Here is a 25674-nt window from a genome sequence, read left to right on the forward strand (position 1 = left end):
GCGGTGGAAGTGTGCAATAGGAGGAGAGCAGGACTGCCTCTTTCAGCAGCAAAATGGGCTTAGAAGGATGTAATCTGCTTCTCAGTCTTCCCTCATGTGGTCTTTTGTATGAGACCTAAACCCTAATGAATTTTCTTGTTTACCAGGTCTTGGTATTTCCAGTGAGTTCAGTTTGTACCTTACTTGGTATTTGGGGGCCGATGCTTCTCTTTCTAAACTGAAGTGTTGGTAAACATGTTGATGGATTCAGTTCTTACATAGGTTTGGGTTTTCTTTTTTTCCTTTTTTTTTTTTCCTTGGCTAATACTTCTATGTGGATTAGGGAAGATGTACTTTATTTTTGGTTGTGGTTTTGTTGTGAACACGTTGAGTCTGAATAGTTATAGTGCCTTGAATTTAAAGAAGCTTATGTCTTCTAGGTAAAAACTTAAACTGAAAATGACTGTCCAGTTTTCCTGAATAGCTGATTTTGAGTTGCTCAGTTAAACTTGCATTACTTGACATGCTAAAATTTAGTAAACTGTCCTCAAAAGCTTTGAAACTGTACAAGTCTTTCAAGACAAGCAGCACAGTGTTGAAGCAGGGTGTTTCTGATGATCATTCGTCTCTTATGGCAAAAACAAATGAGTATGTTTTGTCAGATGTAATTATCATCACAAATGTGTTTTGCATTCTCAGAGAGGAAATTACTTCTGATTCTATTTTGAATTTGTAATTAATTCATTTAAGCCCTTGGGAAACTTGTTTAGGGTGTGGCTGGTTTTGATTCTTGGATTCAGTGGTGGAGTTCTCTAAGGTTTTTGTTGGTGTCAGAACAGAGGACCTACAAGTAAAACTTTGTCCCAATCTACTTTGTCGAAGACACTTTCTTCTCTGTGGATAAGGAAAACCCAGGATCAGGTTTGCTTTGCCCTTTTTTTTTCAGGCTTTTGTAAGTGTAAGTCCCTAAACGTGCACTGCAGTTCACTGGAATAGCTAAGGCTTCATCTTTTCGCAGACATTTTTATTTGTATATTTATACTGGGATGTGGACCCATGGTGTTCTTAGTTCAGCATACCTTGATTTATAAAATAACTCATCATTTGAATACTTTATTTACAGCTTCAGTGCTTCGCCTTAATTTGCAGTAACTTTGCCTTACAGGTATTTCATGCATGGAGTTTGCAAGGAAGGAGAAAACTGTCGCTACTCCCATGACCTCTCCACTAGTCAGTCTGCCATGGTATGCAGGTACTATCAGCGAGGATGCTGTGCTTATGGAGAACGTTGCAGGTAAGGAAATGCCATTGGCCACCCTGTAGGCAAGTGATTTCACTCTGAGTGCGCAAGTAGAAAGCTCACAGAAAGGCAATAAATTTGAAAGTGTTTTCCCCTTTCATTGCAACTTCAGAAAATTATGAAAATAGCTGCTTCTCACAAACTGCCTTCTCTTGCTGAATTCTATAGTGTGTGCTTTGCTATGGAAATAAATAAGCAAAAGTAAGGTGAGAAGAGAACTGGGTTTTGTAGAGATACTAGTTTTCAGGATGTGTTGTGTTTGTTTTTTAAATTTGTTTCTTAATAACATGAGTAGATTAATTAATTGAAATCTGAGACTACATTCAAACTAGCTGAACTGATGGAACAGAGTTATATTTGGTAAGCAATCATAAAAGCCTGAACGGTAAGAAATTTTTTTCCCCCGATTGTGTGTGTGTCTCTTCAGGAATTGCTACTCTGACACTTGAACTGCCATTTTGGAAAAGTAACTGGAGTGTAGTCACGTAGGTTCTAAAATGGTGCCTGTACGAAATGGACCTGTATTATGAAAACATAGTATGACTTAACCTATACCCCTGAAATTATTAAAAAGAAAAAAAAAGGTGTGAAGAAAGGAAATGGATGCTTTCCTAGTGTAGCAAGGCTTTACAAAGGCTTAGGGGTGTTTGCATCCTCTTAAGTTCGCTTTATAAAAACTTATCAGGAGTTCTAACATTTTGTCTTGTTGCAGCTGAGGCATGAGTAAATATTTACTTCATTACTTCACACAATAGCTTATAGTTAACTTTACTTTTGTGTTTAATATATCATTACTATGTATAAGAAAGATGAAAAAAATAAGCCTCTTTGTAGCCATCTGTTTGCCAATGTTGCTTTCTTGATAATGTAGATCAGTGGTCTCCAAACTTTTCATCATGTACCCCATCAGTGAAAAAATTTTGAGCACCCCTTTTATATATATATATATTTTTTTATAGATTATATGGATACCTACTATGGTACTAATATATTATATACATTATAAACAAAACTCAGAATTTTAAAAAGGATATAATAAAGAAGAAATAAACCATATTTTATAAATATTTTATTAACAGTCCAAAACCATTTTTCTCTCACTAAAAGCCTTGTTAGTAATTATTTTTTTTACTGACAGTAATGTAGATTGAATATGCTTCATTTAAAAAAAAAAATCTTAGATTAATGTTTTGTAATACAGTGTTTTGAAGGCCTCTTTCGAGTTCAGTTTCAGCACTTGGTTTTAATGGCTGCACAGCTGAAAAAGACCTTTCACAAAGATATGTAGATCCAAAAGGAAGTGTTTTGTTGGCCACACTTACTAATGCATGATAATGATTTTTCAATCCTATCCACCAGTTATGCAAAATGTTTTGTTAAAATTTAGCTAGTAAATTTCTGTCTTCCCTGATGTCAATCAACTGTTCTTGCACAGTAATTGGAAGATGTTGCATTTTTGTATTTTTAACAAATGGGTCCAAAACCCACTGAAACTCTTTGTCTGGAAGACTTTTAAACACCTTAGAGAACTCTGTTTCCAAGTTTAAGTGTATAAGATATGGGAGTGTTTTATAGTTGATACATTTGCATCATTTTTGGCAACAAAATCGCAGAATGGGGGAAATGTTTCACAACAGCTGTTTTCAAAATGTTGTCTCTGTACCACAAGCTTCTTTCAAAAAGTGGTTATGTGTTCTTAAAATGTCTTTGCCTTGAAGAGACAGATTGAGTGTGTGGTTTGTTTTTTTTTTTTTAAATACCTGCTAGGTAGCATACTACTGACAGCAACTTGTCAACACAGGAAAGGTCAGCAAATTTAGAGCACTTGTCTTTTTGTGATAGAAAAATGCATAACTCATCTTTGATGATTTTTAAGCACTTTACCGTAAGATAACCAGTAGACATCCATGTGGTACAGAAGATTTTCATGCTTACGCTCCATCTTGTAACAAAAGTTTATAAAGATGCGACTACTTAAAGGTCTTGTTTTTATAAAATTAACCATATTGATGACCCTCTGTAGCACTTTGTGCGCTTCTGGCTCCATCTTTCCTACAGTATTTTGCCTATGAATGATACACTGAATGAATTTCTGGTGTGCTGCTACCTCTGTAACCTTACCCTAGAATCCTTTTTTTAATTTAAGTTCTAGTCAAAGCAGCTGCTCCTTCAGTGGTTACACTTAGACAGTTTTTTCATAAAACATTGTTTTTTATTACAGAAGCCATTTTCAGTTGAGAATATCTCCTCCAGTACATCTTTTTATCTTTAATAAAGAAGTCATTTGAGAATATACCTCTTCTGGAACATCTTTTCCTTAGTGGCTCACAAAAATTAGTTCTTTGTGTATTTCATTATTGAAACAGAACCTAGCAAATATCATAAGCTCAGACATGTTAGAAACATCTGTATTTTCATCCAGCTGTACAGCAAACTTCCCACAAGGTGAAATTTGTTCTAAACCCAGTTTCGTCAAATCTTCAGCAGTGTTTTCTATGCGTTTCCCAACAGTATTTGCTGACAAAGGACTGTTTTACTTTGTCACCATATTGTTCTCCATGCTTTATTTCAGTCATTTTTACCACAGCAGGAGGAAGTGGCCCTGTGGTATGTGGCTTTTTGTCTTGCACTATTATGTAAGAAGCCCCAAAAGAGGCTTCTAAACATTTATTGTTAAGTTTTGTAAAGTACTGGATTGAGTATTGCATGACTTGAAACATGTCTGAAAAAATTGTAGAGGTTTGTCTTCATGTTTTGGATGTCTAGATTTTAAATGTCTTGCTAATTGTGATGTCTTCGTACTACCATTAGGTAATATCTCAGGGCACAGTATACACTGAGGGCAAGGTTCAATGTTAATAGTGGATGTAAATCCATATTTCATATAGTCTTCTTGGTAGTCTAGATTTTTTTTTCCCCCCTCCCAAGTTCTTGTCAGATCTGATTAGGTTGGTATTGTCTTTGCCTTGTAATGTGGCTAATGAAGAGCTCATAGTAGGAGTAGGAGAGTTTTTAGCTCTGACATTTTCTTTGTTGTTTGCTTTTGCTTACGTTATCAGTATTGTCTTCAGTCCACGGTTTATTTGCAGGAATCTTTTTAAGCCATTTGTTCATTTTGTCAGGGTTAGTTTAGGTAAAACAAGATAATATAATCTGTCAATTATTTAATTGGGCACAAGGAAACTGCAATGTGTGGCAGTATGCTGAAAGTGAAGGAACAAGTGAGCGTGCCACTGTTGACACTGCTGGGAACAGTTGTGGGTGGAACACCCGCTCCTCCTTCAGGACACCTCGTACATACCATGCATTGGACTCTCTGACATATGGACTGAGTGAGGACACTACTGTCAATCTGTATGTTAAATATTAGTAAAACTTAATTTCTTATTTTTTGGGAAAAAAGGCCAAGAAGTTCTAGTATTTTCTTCCTGCATCCCAGTGGGTTGTCTTGCTTGCCTCACAGGGTGCATGCACACCACTTTGGAGGCCTCTGATGTAGAGGTCAGAAGGTTTGACTTTTAAATTCGTGCTTTGTGGCTTCTGTAGGATTTCAAAACTGACATTCGGTTGTAAGCATCTCTTTAATATGCAAAAGCTGTGACACTTTGTTTTCAATCTGACACAAAGTAAATGAATCACAGTTGCCTGCAAGTTTTGTATGATCTCCAAAAATTCCTTCCCTTTGTCCTTGAAATTAGTCAGCAAATATCTAAGACTTCAAAGGTACACCTGTAAATTATTTTCTCATGTAGTCTACTAGTTGCTGGAAGGCAGATTTTTGAGGGAAATTGTGTTTTCATGTTGTTTGTGGGTGGTAGGGATCAAAGTATTCTGAGCATCATTTTCCACAGTAAGTTGAAAGAGGCATTAGAAATAACTATGAAAATTCAATAGAAAATCTGAGCGTCTTGCTTCATTCAGATTTATGTTGGTGGGGATCTCTGGAGCTGTGCTGAAGGCAGAGCCAGCTTAGGTCAGGTTGCCCAAGGCATTATCCAGTCAAGTTGTGATTGTCTGTGAGGATGAAGATTGTGCAGCTTCTCTGGGCACCCGTTCCAGTGTTTGACTACTCTCTCAGTGAAATTTTTTCCCTAATATCTAATTGTTAACTTTCCTTTTTGGACTTGTGTCTACTGGCTGTTATCCTATCGCTGCACCTCTGAGAACACTCTGGCTGCATCTTTTCTGTGGCTTCTCACGAGTTAGTTGGAGACAGCAGTATCTGCCCTTAGTCTTATCTTTTTAAAGCTGAATGAACAAATTTATCTGATTTGGTAATACTATACATGCATAATAACTACATGACCAGTTTTGGACGTAATTCAATTCTGTGTAGGTTAATGCTGCTCCCTTTCCTCCAAAATTGTGAAGTACCTTCTGTTTCCTTAAGCAGTGCTGACAGATTACACAGCTGGAAGCACGTGTCTATAAAGGGTCATCAGTAGATTTCTCTTCCAACCCATTTTCTAGGTCCTCCTTCCGAATAGTGCATTTACATCTTAATCAGTTTATTTCCAACACCTTGGGCTGCTTTATGAAGGTATTTTTTGTGAAGAGTTGACATGATTTGTTTTAACTTTTCAGATATGAACATACCAAGCCACTGAAACAGGAAGAAGTGACTGATGTGAATCCAGATGCAAAAATTTATCCCTCGGTATCCTCAGACTTTGCATTGCTCCCTGAAACAGTTGAAGAAATTATTGCTGAGATAGAAGATGAAGATACAGATCTGGCAGCTGCAGGATTAGGTGCTGAAGACTGGGTGAATGCTGTAGAGTTTGTCCCTGGGCAGCCGTACTGTGGACGTGGTAAGCTGATCATGAGATAACAGTACATTTCTGTCGTGGGTCAACGATTTATATGTAGTCCATTTATTTTAATGCTTTTGGTTTTGTTGGGTACAGCTGTTCATGTTTGTTAATCACTTCAAGTGCTCTTGCCCTTAACTTATGCTTGAGTTTTCCAGTGCGAGTAGTCGGACTGTTCCATATCAGTTGCCACTGCTGTTCTGATAAACTAGGTATATCTAAAGACAGTCTGCATAACTGGCTTCCTCTTGTTATGGCTCTGAATGACTTGGAGAGTCTCCTTCTTTGAAATTTAGTTTACATAAGTGATGGAAGAAGAAAATACTGGTGATGCAGTTAATACTGCTACTCTGTATAGATAATCTGCTGCCTTTGTTGGGTTTTTGTTTGTTTTTTTGTTTCTTTGTTCGGGGGTTTTTTTTTCAATCTTCTAAAGTTCTTTCCGGTGGTAGTACAGATTCCTGTAGAAAGAATTGAAGTCTAATGTTTGCTTTCATGAATCCCATGGCAATTCAGACCAGAAGCTGAAAATCATTTATGGTAGTTACCTTTCTGAGACTTGACTTCCTAATACTGTGACAGCTCATGTTGAGAATGAGATCGAAGAAGCTCATCATATGGGACCAGACTGTTCAAGAAGCATGCTTGTCATCTGCTTTCCTTGCAGAGAGACAGCATAAAGACTTAAAATTTAAGTGAAAAGTAGGCTGAATGTGTTTGCTTTAGCATAACTTCTAATATTTGGCTCTAAATGGCCCTGAGTACTCAAATAAATGTTTGAATCCAAATCGTTTGAATCCAAAACAGACACCTGGTGTCCGAGAAGACTTTGTTGTCATGTGGTGCTCAGTTTATACTTTATTTCCACAGCACTACTCGGATTCTCGGATCTGAAAAGAGAAATTGCCTTCTCAGTGTTACAGGGTGCTGCTGGAGCCTGCTCTGATCTGATTTGAGGAAGGGTGAAGAGGAAGGAAATGCTCAAGCAGCATTAACATATTGCTAGTGTTGTTGGGAAGTTTGATTATGAAGTTTGATTATGGAACTTGGTTATGGAATTGTTTGGTGTATATGTGATTTGTGTATAGTTCAAAGGAATGAAAACTTGTCTTCTAGCTTTCAATATGTCACCAAACTGTCATAAAAGATATGGTTTCTGTGTTCATTGAGACAAAGGATCCCCTTTTAAAATTTTTTAATTAAAATAGAATCATGTAGATTGGAAGGGACCTCTAGATGTCATCTAGTTCATTTCCGGCTTGAAGCAGGGTCTGCTATGTCAGGTTGCCAGGGGCTTTTCAAGATTTACTTGAATCTCTGTCCTCAGAGAGGTTCAAAACACCATAACCTCTGGGCAACCTTTGCAGTGTTTGACCTTTTTCACAAGGAAAATCTCTTTCATACTAGATAACTGGACTTTTCCCTGCCTCGGCTTGCCTTCTGTCTCTTGTGCTGTGCACATCAGAGAAGAGTCTGGCTCTCTTTTGGTTGGGTGGTTTTTTTCATATACCTTTACATTAACTAGTTGAAGATGGCAATAAGATCCCTTAAGCTGAACAAGTAGTTTCCTCAGTCTCTTTTCATGTGCTTTAGTCCCCTTAATGGCTGAGTGGCCCTCCACTGGAATCAATTCCTTGCTAGTTTGAACAGCCAGAGTTCAAATCAGATCAGATTCAAATACATCTACTCCTTGGATGTACATAGGAGAGCTGGTGCTTTCTCCTAAATTCCTGAAGCATGAGAGCATTTTGTTATATTACATCTTTAACTCATTTTTTTTTTTACTGAAGCAGTTCCTTTTTCTAGGGGGTTAGTGTATTTTTTCATGGAAACTCGTGGGTACCACAGCATAAGCTAAGTAACATTCTCTTCTCTGAATCTTGTTCCAAAATCTCTGGTTTGTATCCTTTGAAATTTGATGTATTTTAATATACAAACATACTCAGCTGTTTCTGTTCTGAACAGTGCCACATAATGCTAATTCCCATGGTGACTTCTTAAAAGCTGTGTTTTAAAAACTTTACTTTTCTGAAGTCACTGTCTTTACTAAGCTATAAAAATGAAGAAGCTTGCTGTAGTGATCAGGAAGATGTGTGCAGTGTGTTCCACAGTGTATACTTAAAAGCCTTGCAGGTTAATCCTGTCAAATGCCTGGAGAAATGTACAGGTGCTTGGAAACTTTAAAATGGAATCTATTTCTCAAGATTAGCTAGAAGCCTGTGTATTTTAAATTGTCTTACAAATGGTGAAGATTCAGGGTTGGCAGTTTAACCATGCATAGCTTGGGCTATAACACTCATCTTTTACTATGAGACAAGACACTCTGCTAATGCAGATGATTCTCTGATTTGGGACGAAACCTGGTATATTGAAGATGACCTCAGGCCCCAGCAAAGGCAGTAGTGATAATTCTTCAGATATCCACTTATTTGGTGTAGAGATGGCCCACATTTCCATATTTGTTCTGTGGCTACTGCTGCTAGATGTTCTGGAATAACTAAGGGGGTGGAGAAAGGCAGAAATATAAGAAACACTCTGAATCGGGTGGCTGTTTTGTGCTGCTACAAGGTGAATGTACTTGATCAAAAGCATGTCCTAGGCTGAAAGTAGGTGGTATGTGAATTGAAGGTTATGAACGAACTTTTTCACTGCTGTTTTGACAACAGCAGGTAGAATGGTAGAGAGTAAATGTTACTCTGAGGGATGCTGGATTTGGAACTACTCAGGCAATGAAGTCCTGTGAGTTTCTCTCATTTTCCTCTCAAAGAGGAGGCAAAACTGTAGCAGATGCCGTGCAGTAGATACAGGGGAGATGGTAGCTGAGACGCTCAGAAGTGGAAACACCAATTTAATTTTTATTTCATAGAAATACAGTCTCGCAGAGGGGAAATGCCGGGACAGCACAGAAGACTGTGACTGGAAAACTAATGTCACTTTTAGCATATTTTTCCCTCTGAACTGTAAAAGTACCCAGAGCTATTATTAAAGTCTGATATTCATAGATCTGTATCTTGTTGTCTAGATGTTTAGCCATTAAGAACTGGTTGTGCTTTTTTGTGCAGGGTTGGTATTGTGGACTGGGCTGGAATTTGGTAGCTGTACTGTGTACTGTGCTTGTTGACTTAAGTAGTTGGTGGTGGTTGGTTTGTTTTAAGTAACAACTCTATATGTTTTATGCCAAGATGTGAAGCTCTGCTCTCTCCTGTGGACCAGCACAGTAAATAAATGCGTTTCTACCTCAGTCTCTGGAGGGGTAAGGCTTCAAAGCCCTTATTCTCAAAGAACCTCAAGTAAGAAGTGGATTGGGTTTTTTGTTTGTTCAGTAATGGTTTTACCCATAAAAACAAAAATTTTGATGAAAGAGATCCTTGAGAGGAGTACAGGTGACTCAGGAAAATTTTTCTGTTAAGAGAAGCTTCAAATGTGCCTCTTCTTTCAAAGTATGCGCTTTCCAGGGATGTAGGATTGCCTTAAGAAAATATCATCTTGCCAGTGCCATTAAAAGCAGTACTGTATCACTTGATTCCTTTGAAACTTGCCTGTCTAGTAGGCTTCTGCCCATCCATGCTATGTTCTACTAAACCCCCTTTCCTCAGTAAGGGCCAAACAAGATGTCAGAAGTCCTAGGTTAAAAAAAAAATCTGTAACAACATTAACTAGAAAAAAAACTGGCAAAACTGGGACTCAAGGGAATAGAAACTCACTGGTAGTTGGGATTGTTGTTACTTCTTTTGGAAGCGGAGACCATGGATTTCAAATTGGGTGGGGGATAATGGAATTTCAATTAATAAGTACAAGTTTTCATACTATGTTCAGCTGCTCAGAAGCGTGGCTCGAGTGTTACTTTGCTTGGTGCCAGTTCACTAGAACTAGTGGGGAAGAAGAGACAATGAAGATTTTTTTGAATGGGAATCTCTTGCTGAGAAGTGAGCAGGTTGACAGTTGACTTGTTATTCTGTCACTTTTGGAAAGTATGTTTCTAGCAAACAGACTGATCCAAAATCAGTGCGAGTGACCTCTAAAGTCAGAGATGGTTCAAGAAGCAGACTTGAAATTATTTTGAGAGTTAATGTTTTCCTACACTAATCTTCAATATTTGCTTTTCCCTCAAAACTGTGAGCTTTTCAGGGACCTGCTTTTTCTTTTCTCTGTATCCAAACGCTAACAGGCTGATACATGCTTATTGTGTCTCTCTGCTCCATGGGGATGAAAACTGTGAGCCTGTGGCCTCAGATTGATTCTTTTTGAGGAGTCTGTCTTTTACTGATCCAAGTATGCCTTTAATAGTTTTTACTTACTTCTCCAAATCTAGTGCTGTAATGGCTTATAAAAGTTACACTTTCTTATAGCACTGATGACATTTTACTCTTGTAACAGCTACTGGTTATGTAAATTAAATCCAGTTGCTGTTCTTGCTAGTGTTTATTCTGAATATAGTAATGCTTTGTCCTCCTGTGCTTACTATATCTTCAGTTTCAAACCGACTGCTTTTGTCTTGTAACTTAGTTTATCATCCTAGTTACGTAATGATCTCAAAGGGCTATTTGGCCTGGGGTGACACAGACAAGCATATGTTTGAGGTAGAGGGTGAAAATGGGGAAGAGAAATTACACAGATTTCAGTTCAGTTTAGAATCTAGGTAAGGGAATTTACTTAGGATTTTGTACAACTGATGGCTAGCTTAGAATGCAATGAAAATACTCTGAATTTAAGTTTATTAAAGCTAGGTTTACATGTCTGAGAGACCAGATATCTGTTTGTGATAGGCTTTTTAGCAAATACCTAGAATTGAGTTTGAGAGGTGTAGACACAGCTTTTGTATCATTCTTCTTCAAGGCTGAACAGCAACGTGCTAATTAACCTGTACGTAAGAAACTGCTGGTGTGGTGCTTCCATACTAGAGTTTTGTTGTGCTGGGTACACCTTTATTGCTTCAGCTGTGTAATTTCTGGGAAAAGGCCTGTTAACTTTATCCGATGTGAAATTGATTCTCAAAGCAGTGAGAGATTGGTAAACTTATTTAATTGTTGCTGAACCAGTTTGTAGCAAAATGTGCTTAAGCTGCTGAGGACTAGTGAGATTTTTCTAGTGTGGATTTAGCTTGTAAATGTATCTGAATCTGACCTCTGAAACCTTAATAGCTTTAGTCTTGTCTGGGTTAAAGGATGAAGAAATTGGTTGTGCTTTCTTGAGTGGGAAAATAACTGTTAGTTCAGGTTGAAGGTGTGTGAAACTTAGACTGAAATGAGCCCTGGTTGTTTTTATTATTCTCTTTGAATTTCTCAAAGATTACTTTGCATTGAAACAATGTATTCTCACTCCCAGTGCTCTAAATTTGAAGGTATTGCTTACTGTCCTTAATTTTGTTCCCAGCTGCTCCTTCCTGTGCTGAAGCACCCTTGCAGGAAATGGTGATTGAGGAAGAATACGAAAAGCAGCAAGCAGACGTGGAGATAAAGAAGGAGCTGTGCCCCTACGCTGCAGTAGGAGAATGTCGTTATGGAGAAAACTGCGTGTATATCCATGGGGATGTGTGTGATATGTGTGGACTGCAGGTCTTGCATCCAGTTGATGCTGCACAGAGATCCCAGCACATAAAGGTAAGTAAACAGCTGTCTGCTGTTAAATAGCTTTAAGTTATTGCTTCCTAGTTCCCCACAATCACTTGTCACTAATTCCCTTTCATTTGAAGGTGCATGCAGGTCAGGCAGTGAATGAAATTCCTGTTGTAAACTGGACTATTTCCTGTCAGGGCCATACTGTTTCCTTATCTGTGCTGGGAGAGCAGTCTGCTTAAAGATACTAAAGCTTTGTTCTCTACCCAGTAAAACTGGATGGTCTTTTAGATGTTTAAAAGCAATGTCTGAAGAAAGTAATTTGAACTCTGAATTGATTGTTCCCCACTGTCTGAGCAAATTTTTTTTTTTGAAGATAAAGGTTCTTCATCTTAATCATACTTTTTTCATAATTCAAAACAGCAGAATAAAACTGAGCTTAAAAACCTGCTTAGAGTTCACTCGGTGACCAGTTGTCTCTGTAGCCGTTTTCTTTGTCTCTCCTTTTCAGTCTTGCATTGAAGCTCACGAGAAGGACATGGAGCTTTCATTTGCTGTCCAGCGTAGTAAAGACATGGTGTGCGGGATATGCATGGAGGTGGTGTATGAGAAAGCTAATCCTAGTGAGCGCCGCTTTGGGATCCTCTCCAACTGCAGCCACACTTACTGTCTCAAGTGCATCCGCAAGTGGAGGAGTGCTAAACAATTTGAGAGCAAGATTATAAAGTGAGGCACTTTCCCATTTTGATTGTGCTTTGTTTCTATGGAAGAACTTAGTAACTTGTGACAACTTGCAACAGACTTCCAGATGCAGACTGCACAGAGGCTGCATTTAATGCATACTAACTTTAGTTTGGAAGTGAAATAATTGTTAGGGATAACATTTACACTCTGATTTGGTTAATATGGATTAAGTTTGCAAAACTCACTTAATGGTAGAAAATAACTTTCATTTCTTTAGTAGCATGTTGTCCATTGGTTACTGTTTGTCTTGGACACCCAGCCGGGAATCTGAAAACAGATTAACCAGTTCAGAATGTATGCTTCTTAATTCTTCACCGCCCTAGTTCATTAATCGGTTGACGAAACATTTCTCCATTTAAAGGCTGTTCTAAAAAACCCAAAAGTTCCCATCAAATAAATACAGAAATCAAACCAAAATAAATTATTTAATTCTAAAGAAAAAGGAGTCTGTGTGAAGTGTTTTTTCAAGCTTTTCTGAGACAAGCTGACCAGCTGCCATTGCCCTTGAAGAAGAGAGTTTAGGTTATGTGTAAGAGAGAATCTAGATTGAAAAGCTCATACAGCAAGGGTACAGTACATCTCTAAAGATGGATATATGCCGTGACTTGTTATATAGGAGAGAGAGCGTCCCGTAATGTGGAATTTTGCAGCGCAGTCTGTTCATTCCCCAGGTCCTGCCCAGAATGTCGGATCACATCTAACTTTGTCATTCCAAGTGAGTACTGGGTGGAGGAGAAGGAAGAGAAGCAGAAACTCATTCAGAAATACAAGGAGGCAATGAGGTATGAGCACTGCAGCCTTTTGTCAAGTGAGACTGCAGAGATAAAGGCACACCTGGAGAAGAAGGGTGTTGATGTAAAGCCCTCTCACACCTCCTTTCTACCACCACGTGCGAAGTGCGTCCCTGCCTGTCTGCCCACAGATGCATGCAACCATGCAGTCACAAAGCTATTCCTCTGTTCTTTGACCTCAATCTTTCCCTTCTGTATGCAAAGCACCGGTGGTGTAGCCATAAGGTAGTACGAGCTTGTGCGCTGCGAGCCATCAGTGTCCCTATGCATGCATCAACCCACACACATTATGTAATACATCATTTCTGCACATAGGTGTTCTACTGACAAAATACCTTCAGCTCCAAATGGTACCCGAGATCCTTTTGGACTACAGGTAAATGCAATTCTGAAGTCTGGTTGGGGTCTGCTGTGAGTAAGGGTTGCGATATTTTCCTTTCCAGCAACAAGCCATGCAGGTATTTCGACGAAGGGCGTGGGAGCTGTCCTTTTGGAGGAAACTGTTTTTACAAACATGCATATCCTGATGGCCGCCGAGAGGAGCCACAGAGACCCAAAGTGGGAACATCAAGTAGATACCGGGTCAGTGCTGCTTTTTTTTGTACTTTCTATACAGAGAGAGCGCAAGAGGGGTGTGCATTAAATCAGCTGCATTGAGAAGAAGACAGGGCAATGTTGACTCTTTTCCCCACTTCTGAGACACCTCTGTAATGGTGAATTTGAAGGAGGTGGTGGTCTAAAGTTTGTGAATGCTGGAGGCTGAGAGGGAAAGTACACCAGTGTACTGAAGTAGAAATGTTGGGAAGCATTAATAGAGGTGTGTAAGGGTAAATTCTACCAGAGGTCAGTATTTCCCTGAATGAGAAAATGTGGCTTCTTGCATGTCAAAGTATGCCGGGGGCTAAACCTTGTCAGCCTCTGGGAAGACTCCTACCTTGTACTGCTTGGTCACCTGGGGAAATACTTGTGTTCCACTTGCAGGCCCAGCGGAGGAATCGGTTCTGGGAGTTCATTGAGGAGCGAGAGAATGGTGATCCGTTCGAGACTGACGAGGATGAAGTGGTGACCTTTGAGCTTGGTGAGATGTTGCTTATGCTGTTGGCAGCAGGAGGTGATGATGAGCTAACGGATTCCGAGGACGAGTGGGACTTGTTTCATGATGAGCTGGAAGATTATTACGACTTGGATCTATAGCACCTGTCAGTGGAGTGTGGACTCTTGTCTTGGCTTCAGGCAGTAGCTATTACCTGTGGTGTTGTGGCAGTGCCTGTGTTTCTCCTAGGCAGGCCAATCAATTCCAGGTGCTGTTGTAATAACTTCTACCCAGGGTCTGTCTCTTCCCGTCCCCTCCCACCCCAGGAGTGTTGTTTTTCCTCTGTTTAAACAAATAACAAGAAATAAATCTTTAAAATGTTAGTTTTTGTAAAAATGAATTTAACTGTCAAACAGTTAGCTTAGGTTTGTTGCTTCATCTGTGTACCCAACAGAGTTCGCCCAGTTCCAGGGTTAAAGTGTTTACAGGACTTCCACACTCATTTTGAAGAGCCCAGATACAAAAATGAGCAGTGGCCATGCAGTGGGGATGTAAATTGGCTGATGGCCTTTTTTTTTTTGTCTTTGTACCAATATTTCTGACTTCAGACCAGATAAAAATACTCTTTCTGGCATCAGCTCTGTTCCAGCCCCCTCATGTACACATCTTCATTTGTGATTTTGGTCTCTTGTTTACTTGCACATTACTATTACTACTGTGTAACCAGAACCAGGTGTGAACGTTCTGGGTTTTTACTGTGTTTAGCATGAAAGGAAAATGTCTTTGTGAAAGGAGAACTCTCTATGTGTATATACAGATAAATGTAGAGTTGGACCTCAAGGATGGGGAGACTCTGTGTAAGTTAAAAATAACAAAACCATCTTTCATCCCCTCTTGGTGCATGAAGTCTAGCCTCCAATTGGACATGAAACTGGTTTACTGGTCTCAGCCCAGGCTGTGGCAGTGATCTTAACTATCGCTTAACTTAATAGATGGCACTCCCTAATACACCAGCTCTCCTTTCATGTGTATGATTAGGGTTGTCCAGGAGCAGAAATCCGGTTAGCCAAGGCGGGGTCAAAGGAACACCAGAGAGGCCCCTTTAGCTTTATTGCTCTGTAAGTTTTAGAACTTGATGTAACCACTTAAGCCGTGAGCTTTGCTAGGAAATCACTGTGCCTCTCAGCTGGTTTGAGGTACACGTGCCTCTCGGCATCTGAGTTGGGCAGGTTGCCTGGTAAGGCTGTTCAGTTTATGTGAGTTACTGCTTACAAAGGCAGTCATGCAGTTTCTGGCTGTAATTTGCATTGGGAAATTACTTTGCCACCAAAGCCCCAGCACAGGAATTTTAACCTTGCATTACATTATTGCTGTTTTTTATTGACTCGTGGATGCCCCGTGATCTGTTCTCCTGCTGCTCTTGTCCCCTAGACTGCCTCTCCTTTCACTTTTAAATGGAATGAGAAATTGTTCTGAGGTCTACAATGTATTGTTTTGCAGCTGCCTTTTGTAAGAAGCACTTTTCCCAAATAAAAAAAAATTTAAAAAATTAAACAAGAAGCCTGTCTTTATTTGAGTTTTGAAGCTTCTGTGTTTCAGCTTGATTGATTATTCTTGTCTGTGTGTTTCTGTAAATATAAAGGCATTTATGTCACTCTTAACTCCTGCAGAATCGTGTCACACTAATATGGAATTTTAACTTGCTTATAATCTTGCCAGCAAAGAGCCTGTAACATAAAGAATGCATTCTGAAGAGACATCTGAGCCAGTTGAACTGTTGAAGAAATGTCTGTTCCCATTAATGGCCCCATATGTGGCTTGCTTTTTCAGAAGTAAGTTCTGCACTATGGTATTAATTTTATTTGTCCTGAACAAAGTCACCTGCAGTAACATGCCCTATTGATAGTTTCCTGTTGCAATGCATTTTGGACAGCAAGTCCAAGCATTGCCACAGGCCACTTCCTGAGAATCCACATGCTTCTTTAAGCCTGTGTGTGTTCAGAAAGAAGCATTCTTCTGCGGAAATACATGAAGTTGGAAGTGAACTACTAGAAATGTATTCAGATGCTGAGGGATATGACTAAGAAAAGTTTAACTGAACAGTCTAAAACCATCTTTGGTTTGTTTGGGGTTTAGGAGCAGAGGCAGAAGAGGATTTGAATGTAACTTGTGCAAAACTGATATAGGGGGAAACAGAAAAAATCAAAGGCTTTGAAGTAGAACTAGCCAGTCCTCCCCTGCATAGTGAACATAAGCTGTTAACATCCTACTGGAAAGCTGCATTGAAACTTGTTTTACAAAGATACGTTCTGGTAAGATGCAAAAAACGTGATACACTTACCAGCCAGAGCACATGCATCAGCTTTCCCTCATAAGGGATTGGAGAGGCATGCTTTGCTGCTTGTGTGGGTGTACATGTGGCACAACGGTGGATGCTGCTGCTTGTAAACCTTATTTCTGTATGTGTTACAGGGGAAGCTGAGAGTATGCCAGCAAGGGAGGCTGTTCTGTCTAGCTGCCAGGTGGCTGACATAGTCAGGTGCATGGTTACAAGTAGTTTCTTTTGATCTCTTGCTTTGAAGTGGGCTATGGTTCTTGTTCTGTGAGTTAAAGAACTGCATGTGTTTGTCATCAAGCAGTACTGCTGTGTGTCACTTCCAGTTTGATTCCTGTGGGTGGTGGCCCTGTTTCTATGCTTCCTGTTGCACACCCTCCGCAATGGGAATGACTGAGGAGAGTAGTGCCTTTGAAATAAGTAAATTATGTTAGGCTGCTATGGTTTTCCTCTGTAAGAAAACAGGAATAAATTCAGTAGAATTAAGGCAAACTTTTAATTTAAAAATATGGAAGGTGATAACTTAGGCTGTGCTGCATTCTCTTTAAGCGAATAATTAAGGTACGGAAACCAAAGCGATAAGGAGAATAGTGTCAAGATGAAAAAGGTATAAAGACTCCATAAACATTCACCAGCAAAATCTCAATTTCAAAACAAAATTCTTTAGAAAAAGACACTTGAAGTGTCTTGCCTTTCCTCCCTGTGCAGGAATATATATACACATGGTTTGATACAAAATTTTCCATCTTGTGGCAAGTGCAAAATAAGCATCTACTGCCCATTCTGATTGGTCTGAATGTGGTACAAGCAGAGAGCAATTCTCAACCATGTCTGCTGCTTTAGGTCAAATTGCAACAGCACAGCTCTTCCCCCATTGTAGCCCAAGGCCTGCTGTAACCTTGCTGAGGGGAGGCCTGGTTCACTTCATGAAATACAACAGCAACTCTCTCCTGCTACAGCAGGTACAAAATAGATTCCTGTTTGGAGGATACTGTGAGGTATGGGCTGTCTCGTGGTTGGAACAAAACTTGTATAGATGGAATTACTAATGCTGCAGCTGCTTAAAACAAGGGGGAGTCCACATAGTATCCCTTAGGATAGAGATACAGGGCTGCTACAACATCAGTTTCACTCTAATGCTAGCACTGAAGAGGCATTATTAAACTGTAGTTGTGGTGAGTCTCACTTCAGGTAAACAAAACTAGACAGACATGGCAGTGAAAACTAATAAGCAGTGATGTTCATGGACACATCTGTAGCAGGGAAATGTGGGATTGCAAATATGCTAATTTTCTGCCCTGACTTGCTGCTGTTGCTGTTATCTATGGATATGTGATTTGTCACTTGCAGTCAAGCCAGAGTCAACACCTGTTTGGCAACAGCTTGATGTGATTGTGTAATTCAGCTGCCTGCACAGGCTCAGTCTAAGGTTGATTTTAGAACAGCGGCACTCGAAAAAGTGCTTTAGAAGACTGTTAACAAAGTCCTGCCTCTCTCAAGCTGCAGGTTCTTATTAAAAGTTGAATTATTCTTAAGTAAAAGGGGCTCTTGGCCTGTCTAAAATTACTCTGAAAGGATTCTGATATCTTGGCAGTGCCTGTTGCAGTTCCAGTCCTTAGCAATGGCTTCAGGAGTCAGTATGCTGAGCAATGAGTATTAGAGCCCCCCTGCCTGGAGCTGAATGTGGTATTCAGGCAACTGAGATAAATAGTAGATAGATAATAGATTAAAAATCTGGCTGTTGGCAGCCCACAGCTGGGAAGGGGCACCTCTAACCAGTGCTGGGCTTAGGGCACTCACCTGGCTGGGGGAAGCTTCAGTTTCAGTTCCCTCTCAAAGAACACAGGCATCCATCTCCTTCCTGAAAGAAGGCTCCAGGACAGTGCTCACTCTGTTTCTGTTCAGGGCCTGAAATTGCTTTCTCTGTCTCCTTTCCAACTATACTTAAACATTAACTGGAATGATTAGATAGTAACTTCAGCTTTTGTTAATTAAGCCTGTCCCCTATGTATGAAGAAAAGTTTGACCACACAAACAGTGCCATGTGGCTTCACATCACTGGTTGCAGTTATGTTTCCTATTCAGGCAGTCAGCTTCTGGGAGGTGTCAGAGTTTGCTCCTTTTTAAAATACTTCTGGGTTTTTTTTGTTACTTTTATGTGGATAGGTGCTGCTTCAGTCACCCAAGTGTGGCATGGGTGTGATACCAGCACAAGTAATGTGCCACAGCTAAGATTCAAATACTTCTTCCAAGTAGATAAAAATCTAACAAATAAGCTCAAGCTCATCTTCAAGCTGGATGTACAGCTCTTAAAACTGTGGGACAGTAGTAGTTTTTAGAATAGCATTGTCAACAATATTACAATAAGCTATGCTTTCTACAAGTGCATTAATGATGCTGTCAAGAAGCACACTGGATTTACATTAATGATGCTGGGGGAACAAACACATTACTATAAGGTTGCATAGCAGTTAATGGGTTTTTTGGTTAACTTGCAGTGTCATTGCTGTATGCTTCTATCTGCTCTGTGGTGGGGAAAGGTACAACTAACTGCAGAAGTTAAATTGTGCCTGTTTTTTAATCTAGCAGTTGCTATCTTACCGCTTAGAACAACATGCTACAATAAAGGGAGTTTTTAAAAATTTATAGCTTTCTTCACATATTACCGCATGAAGAATACTGCCTACTGGTAAACACTCTGAACAACCTTGTTAGCAATGGCATTCACATGAGGACTGCTTAAAAAGTGACCCTGTGGAAGCCAATGGGAATTGGGAATCCCAGCTGGGATCTTCCACAAGCAGTGGAGCCAATCGGAAAAAAGGCCACACTCCTGTTTCAGTTGCACGATGGGTACATATTTAAGACCAGTTTATCGAAAGAGCAGCAAGGAGCCTGTTAACATTTGTCAAAGGAAGGGCAACAGTGCAGCTCAGAGCAGTCACAAGCCTGTTCTCCCTGCTCCTGTGTGGCACAGCTTCCTGCCAGCGAGGGACTCAGTCTGCAAGGAGTGCCATGTGTGTGGGAAAGAGAAAAGCAAGAGCCCAGTAACCCAGTGGTACCAGGCACTTGAGGGAGCATCAGCCTGCAGAAGTCGCCATACTGAGAGTGAGCAAAACAACTTCATCCAGTAATCTCTAATTAAGGCAGTAAACCAAATGAACCATACAAAGGTTAATACTCTGCTGGTAAGACTCTTCCTCTTAATTCTCAGCTAATGAAAGAGTAAGATGAACACAATACTTCTCTATTATGGTCTCCTGGAAGATTAGTATTTGCTGCAAATACTCTCTGGTATATCTAAAACAGAACCAAGTTTGCTAGCAGATTACATGTGGAAACTAAAAAAACCAAACCCTTAAAAATGCTACATTACAAACTACTACCAGCAATAGTTTGGATTTTAAACATATAAGAATATAAAAAACCCCTTACATTTGACTGTTTTCGTAGTGACCCAAAGGTATAGAAACTAGTTGTTGGAAGCTGGATTGCTGCTTGTTCAGCTACTTTAAAATGTTATGGTGTTTACTGCTGCTTAAATATGCAAACTGAAATGCAACTAACAGGCTAGTACCAAATCAAGGTGAAATTAAGATTAAAAAAGTAAACATCAGGAAGGGGATGCCTGAAGATGAAGCTTTTTTTTTTTCCACAGCAGGCTGTAGCAAGGCTTAGAGGCTAGCATTGAAGATTTCTCCCTCAGTTTACACACAGCTGAATTAACCCCTGCTCTTTGCATGTGATAGCAGAGAACCTAGCCAGAGGAGGCATTTATAATTGAAATATTTGCAAGACTAAAAATCAATGATTCATTCTGCTTTATTTTGTCTGCTTCTCAGATGAGATTTTCCAGAAATATTTGCTACATGTTTTTCCCTATTTTTCCAAGAACTTGTGAAACACGGGTAGACTGCAGTCTGGTAAGCTAGCAACACAACAGCCATCCCAGGGCTTCTTTGCATGTAACCCAGACTGTGTTTTATCATTACAGAGGTTGAGTTCTAGTTCATAGCTTAACAGTGACTAAGTGATACACTTCAGTACATGTAGACTGCAGTCAAAAAAAGCTTCCTCTGTATAGTATGTATTTCTTCCCTCTCCTTCCCTGTTTCCATCTACTGGAAAAAAAAAAAAAAAGACACAAAAACCCATAAGCTCCAAGCCCTTCATTCAGTTCCAGTACATAGAAGAAGCGAGCTCCCAGTAGCAGAGCTTGCATTTGGGAGGAGCAATACAAAACCTTCTATTGCTACCAAAGCTGTTCAGTCCCATACATCCTTGCTTAGGGGTAGCTTTCAGGTATGCTCCATACCATTCCTTTGCTGGCCTAAAGGTGAGGTTACATCATTAAACCATCCTACCCCTTGCTGAGTTTTACCAGAGCTTGAATCCATTCTTAACACTCCCTTGAAAAATCTACAGGTATACTCAAGCTGCCATTGGCCTATCACACAAACTATAGAAAACTTGAAAACTGTTGATTAAAATCAGCACATCAAAAGCAAGACAAGGTTGGGGGAGTGGGCAGGGAGAAATTGAAAAAAAGTCCTTTCACCCCACCATTGATGTAGGCCATTACTGCTGCCTTGGAAGCTTTGCTACTCCTGGCAAGTCTGTGTAGCAAGACAAAGGTCACTACTGGAAGCAATTCTTATAATCAGAGAGCAAAACAAATGACAACTTTCCTCATCCCAGGAAGAATGCTGGGCCACTACCATATCATATTCTGCCTGCTATGAAACCCCAGGGATGTCTCCAGGTTTGTCTGGTGAGGAAGTCAGTACAGAGGTGAAATCATATACTCTATGTTCCTTGGGGTGAGGTGGCTTACACACCTGACATCAGGACTTCCCCTAAATGAAATTTTAAGCAGCAATGCGTTGGTGCCGTTCAAGCATGTGTCAGACTTTTTAAAGCTCCTGGCAAAGAGTAAAGTGCTTGCACTAGAACAAACAACATAGCTTAGAAGGGTCAAATCAATGTAGAGCTCTGGTGCAAATTTATCTTCTGACAGTCAGAAAATCATGTAAGGATATAATTAAAGGCAATAATTTTTACAGTTCTCTTTGATTAAGGCAAGGGCTGGCAGCTTCCTGAGTCCTCTCAGCTCAGAAGTAAATGTTCAAAGCAACCTGTGCTACCAACAGCAACAACGATTTCTGACAATACTTACAAGCCAAACTGCACGGTAGAGATACCAAGAGAGATGGCTTGAGGCCACATAGCACACTTTCATCAATTAAATAAAATGAAATCAAACAGCCTCAGAAGAACGATGACTTCAAATTCTTTCTGAAATCTCTCTTCAGCAGAGGCACTGGGTCTTCTCCACACTTGGACTGGCAATCACTGGCCTGGAATCAAGATAGATGCTGTTCTGAGAGTTCTCTCCATGGAGCTGTAAGGTATTTCGGGCTATTAGCTCCTTAGCCATTAAGGTGAACACCTCTTCTATGTTTTGAGCTTCTTTTGCTGAGGTCTCCAGTACAGCTAAGAGCCCATGCTTCTCTGCCAGTGTGCAGGCATCTTCAAATAGGACTTGGCGCTTATCCAGTGAATCTGATTTATTCCCTTAAAAGAAGGCAAACAGATAATTCAATAATTTAGTCTCTCAAAAATTAATCTTTAAATCAACACATCATTAATTTTGTTAAACAATAGATTTATGTTAGGGATAAGAGTTACTGGAAAAAACAAGGTGTGAGCACATCAGAGCCACAAACATACTGTGGATCAAAAGTTCAGCTAATCATATGATGATATCAAATGAGTTAAAATTCAATCAAAAAGTAAAAACCTGTGTTCATCTAATTACTTGCTGTAGGTTGTGGTGCCAAATGATTACTTGGAAGCAACTGTTAGTCCCTATTCCCTAGGGTTTTTCAACGTTAAGTAGCATTTAAGCTAAATAGTTTTAAAAAAAAATAGAAATCTTGTAGCTATAGTGATTGCATACAGTAAACCAAAGCAACATTGCATAAAGGTTTATTCCTCACTCAACCTTCAGTGGAAGCCACATGTGTTATGCTGTTGTCAAGCTACCTTGACACATCTCGCAGTGGATGTTCCGCTCTGAAGATCTGAAATGTTCTAGTCTAAAAGCAGATCTCCTCCAGAAAATCCCCACTAAAACCCAGGAAGAACCTGCTCAACTGTTGATCAGATTTTAACATGACCTATTTATATAGGTCAGTCATTTTAAGATGATGTCAAAGACAAGAATTCACACCAGCTACCTTAATGCTTAAAATGTATACTTTAAAAGTTCCTGTAGATTCCTATAGATTAAACTTTTACTTGAAGCAGTTTAGTTAAAATCTGTCAGAAGTCATGAAATGCCTCAGATGATAGATAAAATACCTTTGTATATTTAAGTAGTTGCAGCACGTGTGAAATTATCATCAGTTCTGGTACATGCAGTACCTGGCTGAAATCTACATTCATAGTTTCAAGTCAACCCTTCATCAAATTCAGATCTTGAATTTGAAGCATATATAAGCCAACTCCCCTCCCCCCCCGCCAAGTCCCTTTCAGTTTTTCTAAAAGGAGAAAAAAAATAAAGCAACCACCCCCCAAAAAATAACACCTTGCTTGAGGGTTATTTGAGTTCTTAAAAAAAAGCCCTCCCTATTTCCTCCTTCAGTTCCAGATAGGAAAGTTCAACTTTTTAACCTTAGGCTCATGCTAGAAAGGTGGATAACATGACTACATGTTATTAAATGTACAAAGACTTCCTGCCAAAGTAAAGCAGTGAGCACCAGCTTTGGAAGAAAGCATCAAGCTGGATCCTTGACAAAAGCTTTATTTTTACCAATTTCAGAACCTCTTTCTTAAAAACAAAACAAAAACAACCACCAGCCCCCAGCACAGACACAGATAGTTCTTATTCTTTAGATTCATGAGACAAGTTAGAAAAACGCTACCAAAGTTTAGTGATTTTTTTTTTCCTCCCCCTTCCTTACTCACTGCAAGCACCGCAGTTACATGCAGGTCAGAATTTGTTGTTTGTTTCTTCAGAGGAAGAACAGGAAGAACCACCATGGCAGAAGTTAAGTAATTTGCTAGGAGCACAAGCAGAAGGTCAGGTCCCATGCCTGCTGTGCTGTGGGGCTCAGCGCTGCCTATCCTCAAGAGCCAGTTTGGGCTGCATGCATTGCTCTCAGCACAGTGGAACAGACAGCAGCAGTGGAATGTAAATAAGAGATCTGTCATTTTACTACACCAGTTCTCCCATTTGCAGCTTCTTCTTTGGGGGGAGGGAAGAGCAACAATAACCTGAAATACAAAGGGAAAGAACCACACCGCTTCCTACCAGCTCCATTCTCAGCAATTTCTACCCATTCCTTTCCTCAAGGGGCAAAGTTTCCTGAATGCTAGTGGAATAAGCGAGGAGGAGGAGGAATACAAGCAGTCTACTTCATGCTCTGCAAACGCCATGTCCCCATCTACTGTCTTACCTGATCGGAGTCCCATTACAGAGCAGCGTGCATACATAGCAAAAGAACAGAGAGGAAAGGTGAGAACCAGGAGTTGTGTTGCGCTGTGCATTCCCCTTCGTCTTGAATTACTGAGCCACTAAATTCCTGTGCATCAGGAGTACAGAGTCAGACTTAACTGCAATTCTAACCTCAATAAAGTTGTCCCTGCTTGCTAGACTAGCAGCAAGTTTGTTGCACTATTCCAGCAGGAAAGAAACAAGTAAAAAGATTTCACTGCCTGCAATGGGCTTGGTCCCATCAGGACCAGGCTGTGACTTTCCTAATTTTTTAAGCTTGGATCAAATTGATACAATTTCTGATCCATTTTAATTACAACTGAATTCTTCTTCAATGCATAGTTTATAGATGCTTTAAGGGGAGGTGGGGGGAAGTGAGGGGTGTTTTATACACATATTAAAAAAAGCTATACAACATAGTATTTAAAATTAGATTCCTACCAATTAACATCATGACCAAGTTTGCAGCACCATACTTTTCAATTTCGTGAATCCAGTGAGGAATGGATTCAAATGTGGACCTCCTAGTAAGGTCATAGGCAAGGATGGCCCCATGGGCACTCCTGTAATAAGACTGGGTTATTGTCCGGAAGCGTTCTTGACCAGCTGTGTCCCACACTTGGATCTGTAAGAGAAAGGATAGAAGTTGTAAAGACCAGCAAATGCTGCTTCCATCAGCATCTATGGTTTTGAAATCCCTTGTCCAGAAGGCAGATAGACCTGTCCCAGCTCACACCACTACACCCACATCGCAGCTTTGCCCTCTCTAGATCTGAAGGGACATTTACATACCTTGTAAAGACAATCTATACAGACCAAAGAGGAAGCTGCAAGAGTAAATCCAGCTTTGCAAAGAGGCCAATAATCCCTGTTTTGACAACCATACTAAATGATACAGAGCCTTACAGCCTTTTAATAAGAAAGGAAGAAGAGCCAAGAAGCCCTGATGCAGGGCTGGGCAAAGCAAAGCTATGTGAAGGGCAGGCATCTGAGCTTTCATCTGGGCATGGAGGTAAGTTCTAGCTAGCAGTTTCTTCTGGTGTTTATCTTGTGAGTCTTCATCTTCCCTCAGATCAAGCATGCGTCAAAGTAGAGCCTTTGCAAATTAGAGGGTTCTCCCTCCGCGGTGTCCCAGCTCAAACCCCCACATTTGAAGGAGGGACGAGACCTACCCTCCAAACCAGAGCTGACTGTCAAAGAACTCCCTGCAAGGAAAGCGTGAGCCCTCTCCACAGGCAAACCCAGAAAAGCCAGGAGGGCAAGCACGTACCCCAGTTAGGGTGACCGCACCCCCCCAGGGCATCCTCCTGAGGGAAGATCCCCTCGCCAGCAGCCCTGGTCAGAAAGGGCCGAGCCGGAAACGCCAAAAAAGTTGGCCCCCGGGGCCCTAGACTGGCCCCGGCCACTCACCTTCACTCTCTTGCCGTCAATGTCCATGGAGCGCACGGTGAAGTCGACGCCGATGGTGTTCTGCTGCTTCTCGTTGTACTGCCCCGTCTTGAAGCGGTGCACCACACAGGTCTTCCCCACGTTGGAGTCCCCAATCAGGATGATCTTGAAAAGATAGTCGAAGGCATCGTCCGCACCAGAGCTGGAAAAAGGCATCGCGGCTCCCAGGCGGGCCTGTG

The 25674-nt window shown here is 40.4% G+C and overlaps 2 protein-coding genes across 3 annotated transcripts; one reads left to right on the forward strand and one right to left on the reverse strand.

Moving 5' to 3' along the window:
• Positions 1-1143: 1143 nt before the first annotated feature.
• Positions 1144-15751, forward strand: MKRN1 (makorin ring finger protein 1). Of its 2 annotated transcripts, none has more exons than XM_010281632.1 (7): positions 1144-1273; positions 5864-6090; positions 11464-11690; positions 12157-12371; positions 13061-13171; positions 13624-13738; positions 14162-15751. In XM_010281632.1, the coding sequence occupies exons 1-7, from the start codon at positions 1152-1154 to the stop codon at positions 14372-14374; spliced, it is 1230 nt and encodes a 409-aa protein (XP_010279934.1). In that variant the 5' UTR covers positions 1144-1151; the 3' UTR covers positions 14375-15751. The 2 variants fall into 2 exon arrangements, with proteins under 2 accessions (XP_010279934.1, XP_010279935.1); XM_010281633.1 differs by having other exon boundaries at positions 1149-1273; positions 13624-13762.
• Positions 15752-21779: 6028 nt separating this feature from the next.
• Positions 21780-25665, reverse strand: RAB19 (RAB19, member RAS oncogene family). The gene is made up of 3 exons (XM_010281634.1): positions 25457-25665; positions 24488-24671; positions 21780-22122 (listed from the first exon to the last, which is right to left on the reverse strand). The coding sequence occupies exons 1-3, from the start codon at positions 25649-25651 to the stop codon at positions 21857-21859; spliced, it is 645 nt and encodes a 214-aa protein (XP_010279936.1). The 5' UTR covers positions 25652-25665; the 3' UTR covers positions 21780-21856.
• Positions 25666-25674: the final 9 nt, after the last annotated feature.

The sequence above is a fragment of the Phaethon lepturus genome, unplaced genomic scaffold (genome assembly GCF_000687285.1).
Source record: "Phaethon lepturus isolate BGI_N335 unplaced genomic scaffold, ASM68728v1 scaffold33832, whole genome shotgun sequence".
Classification (NCBI taxonomy): Eukaryota; Metazoa; Chordata; class Aves; order Phaethontiformes; family Phaethontidae; genus Phaethon; species Phaethon lepturus.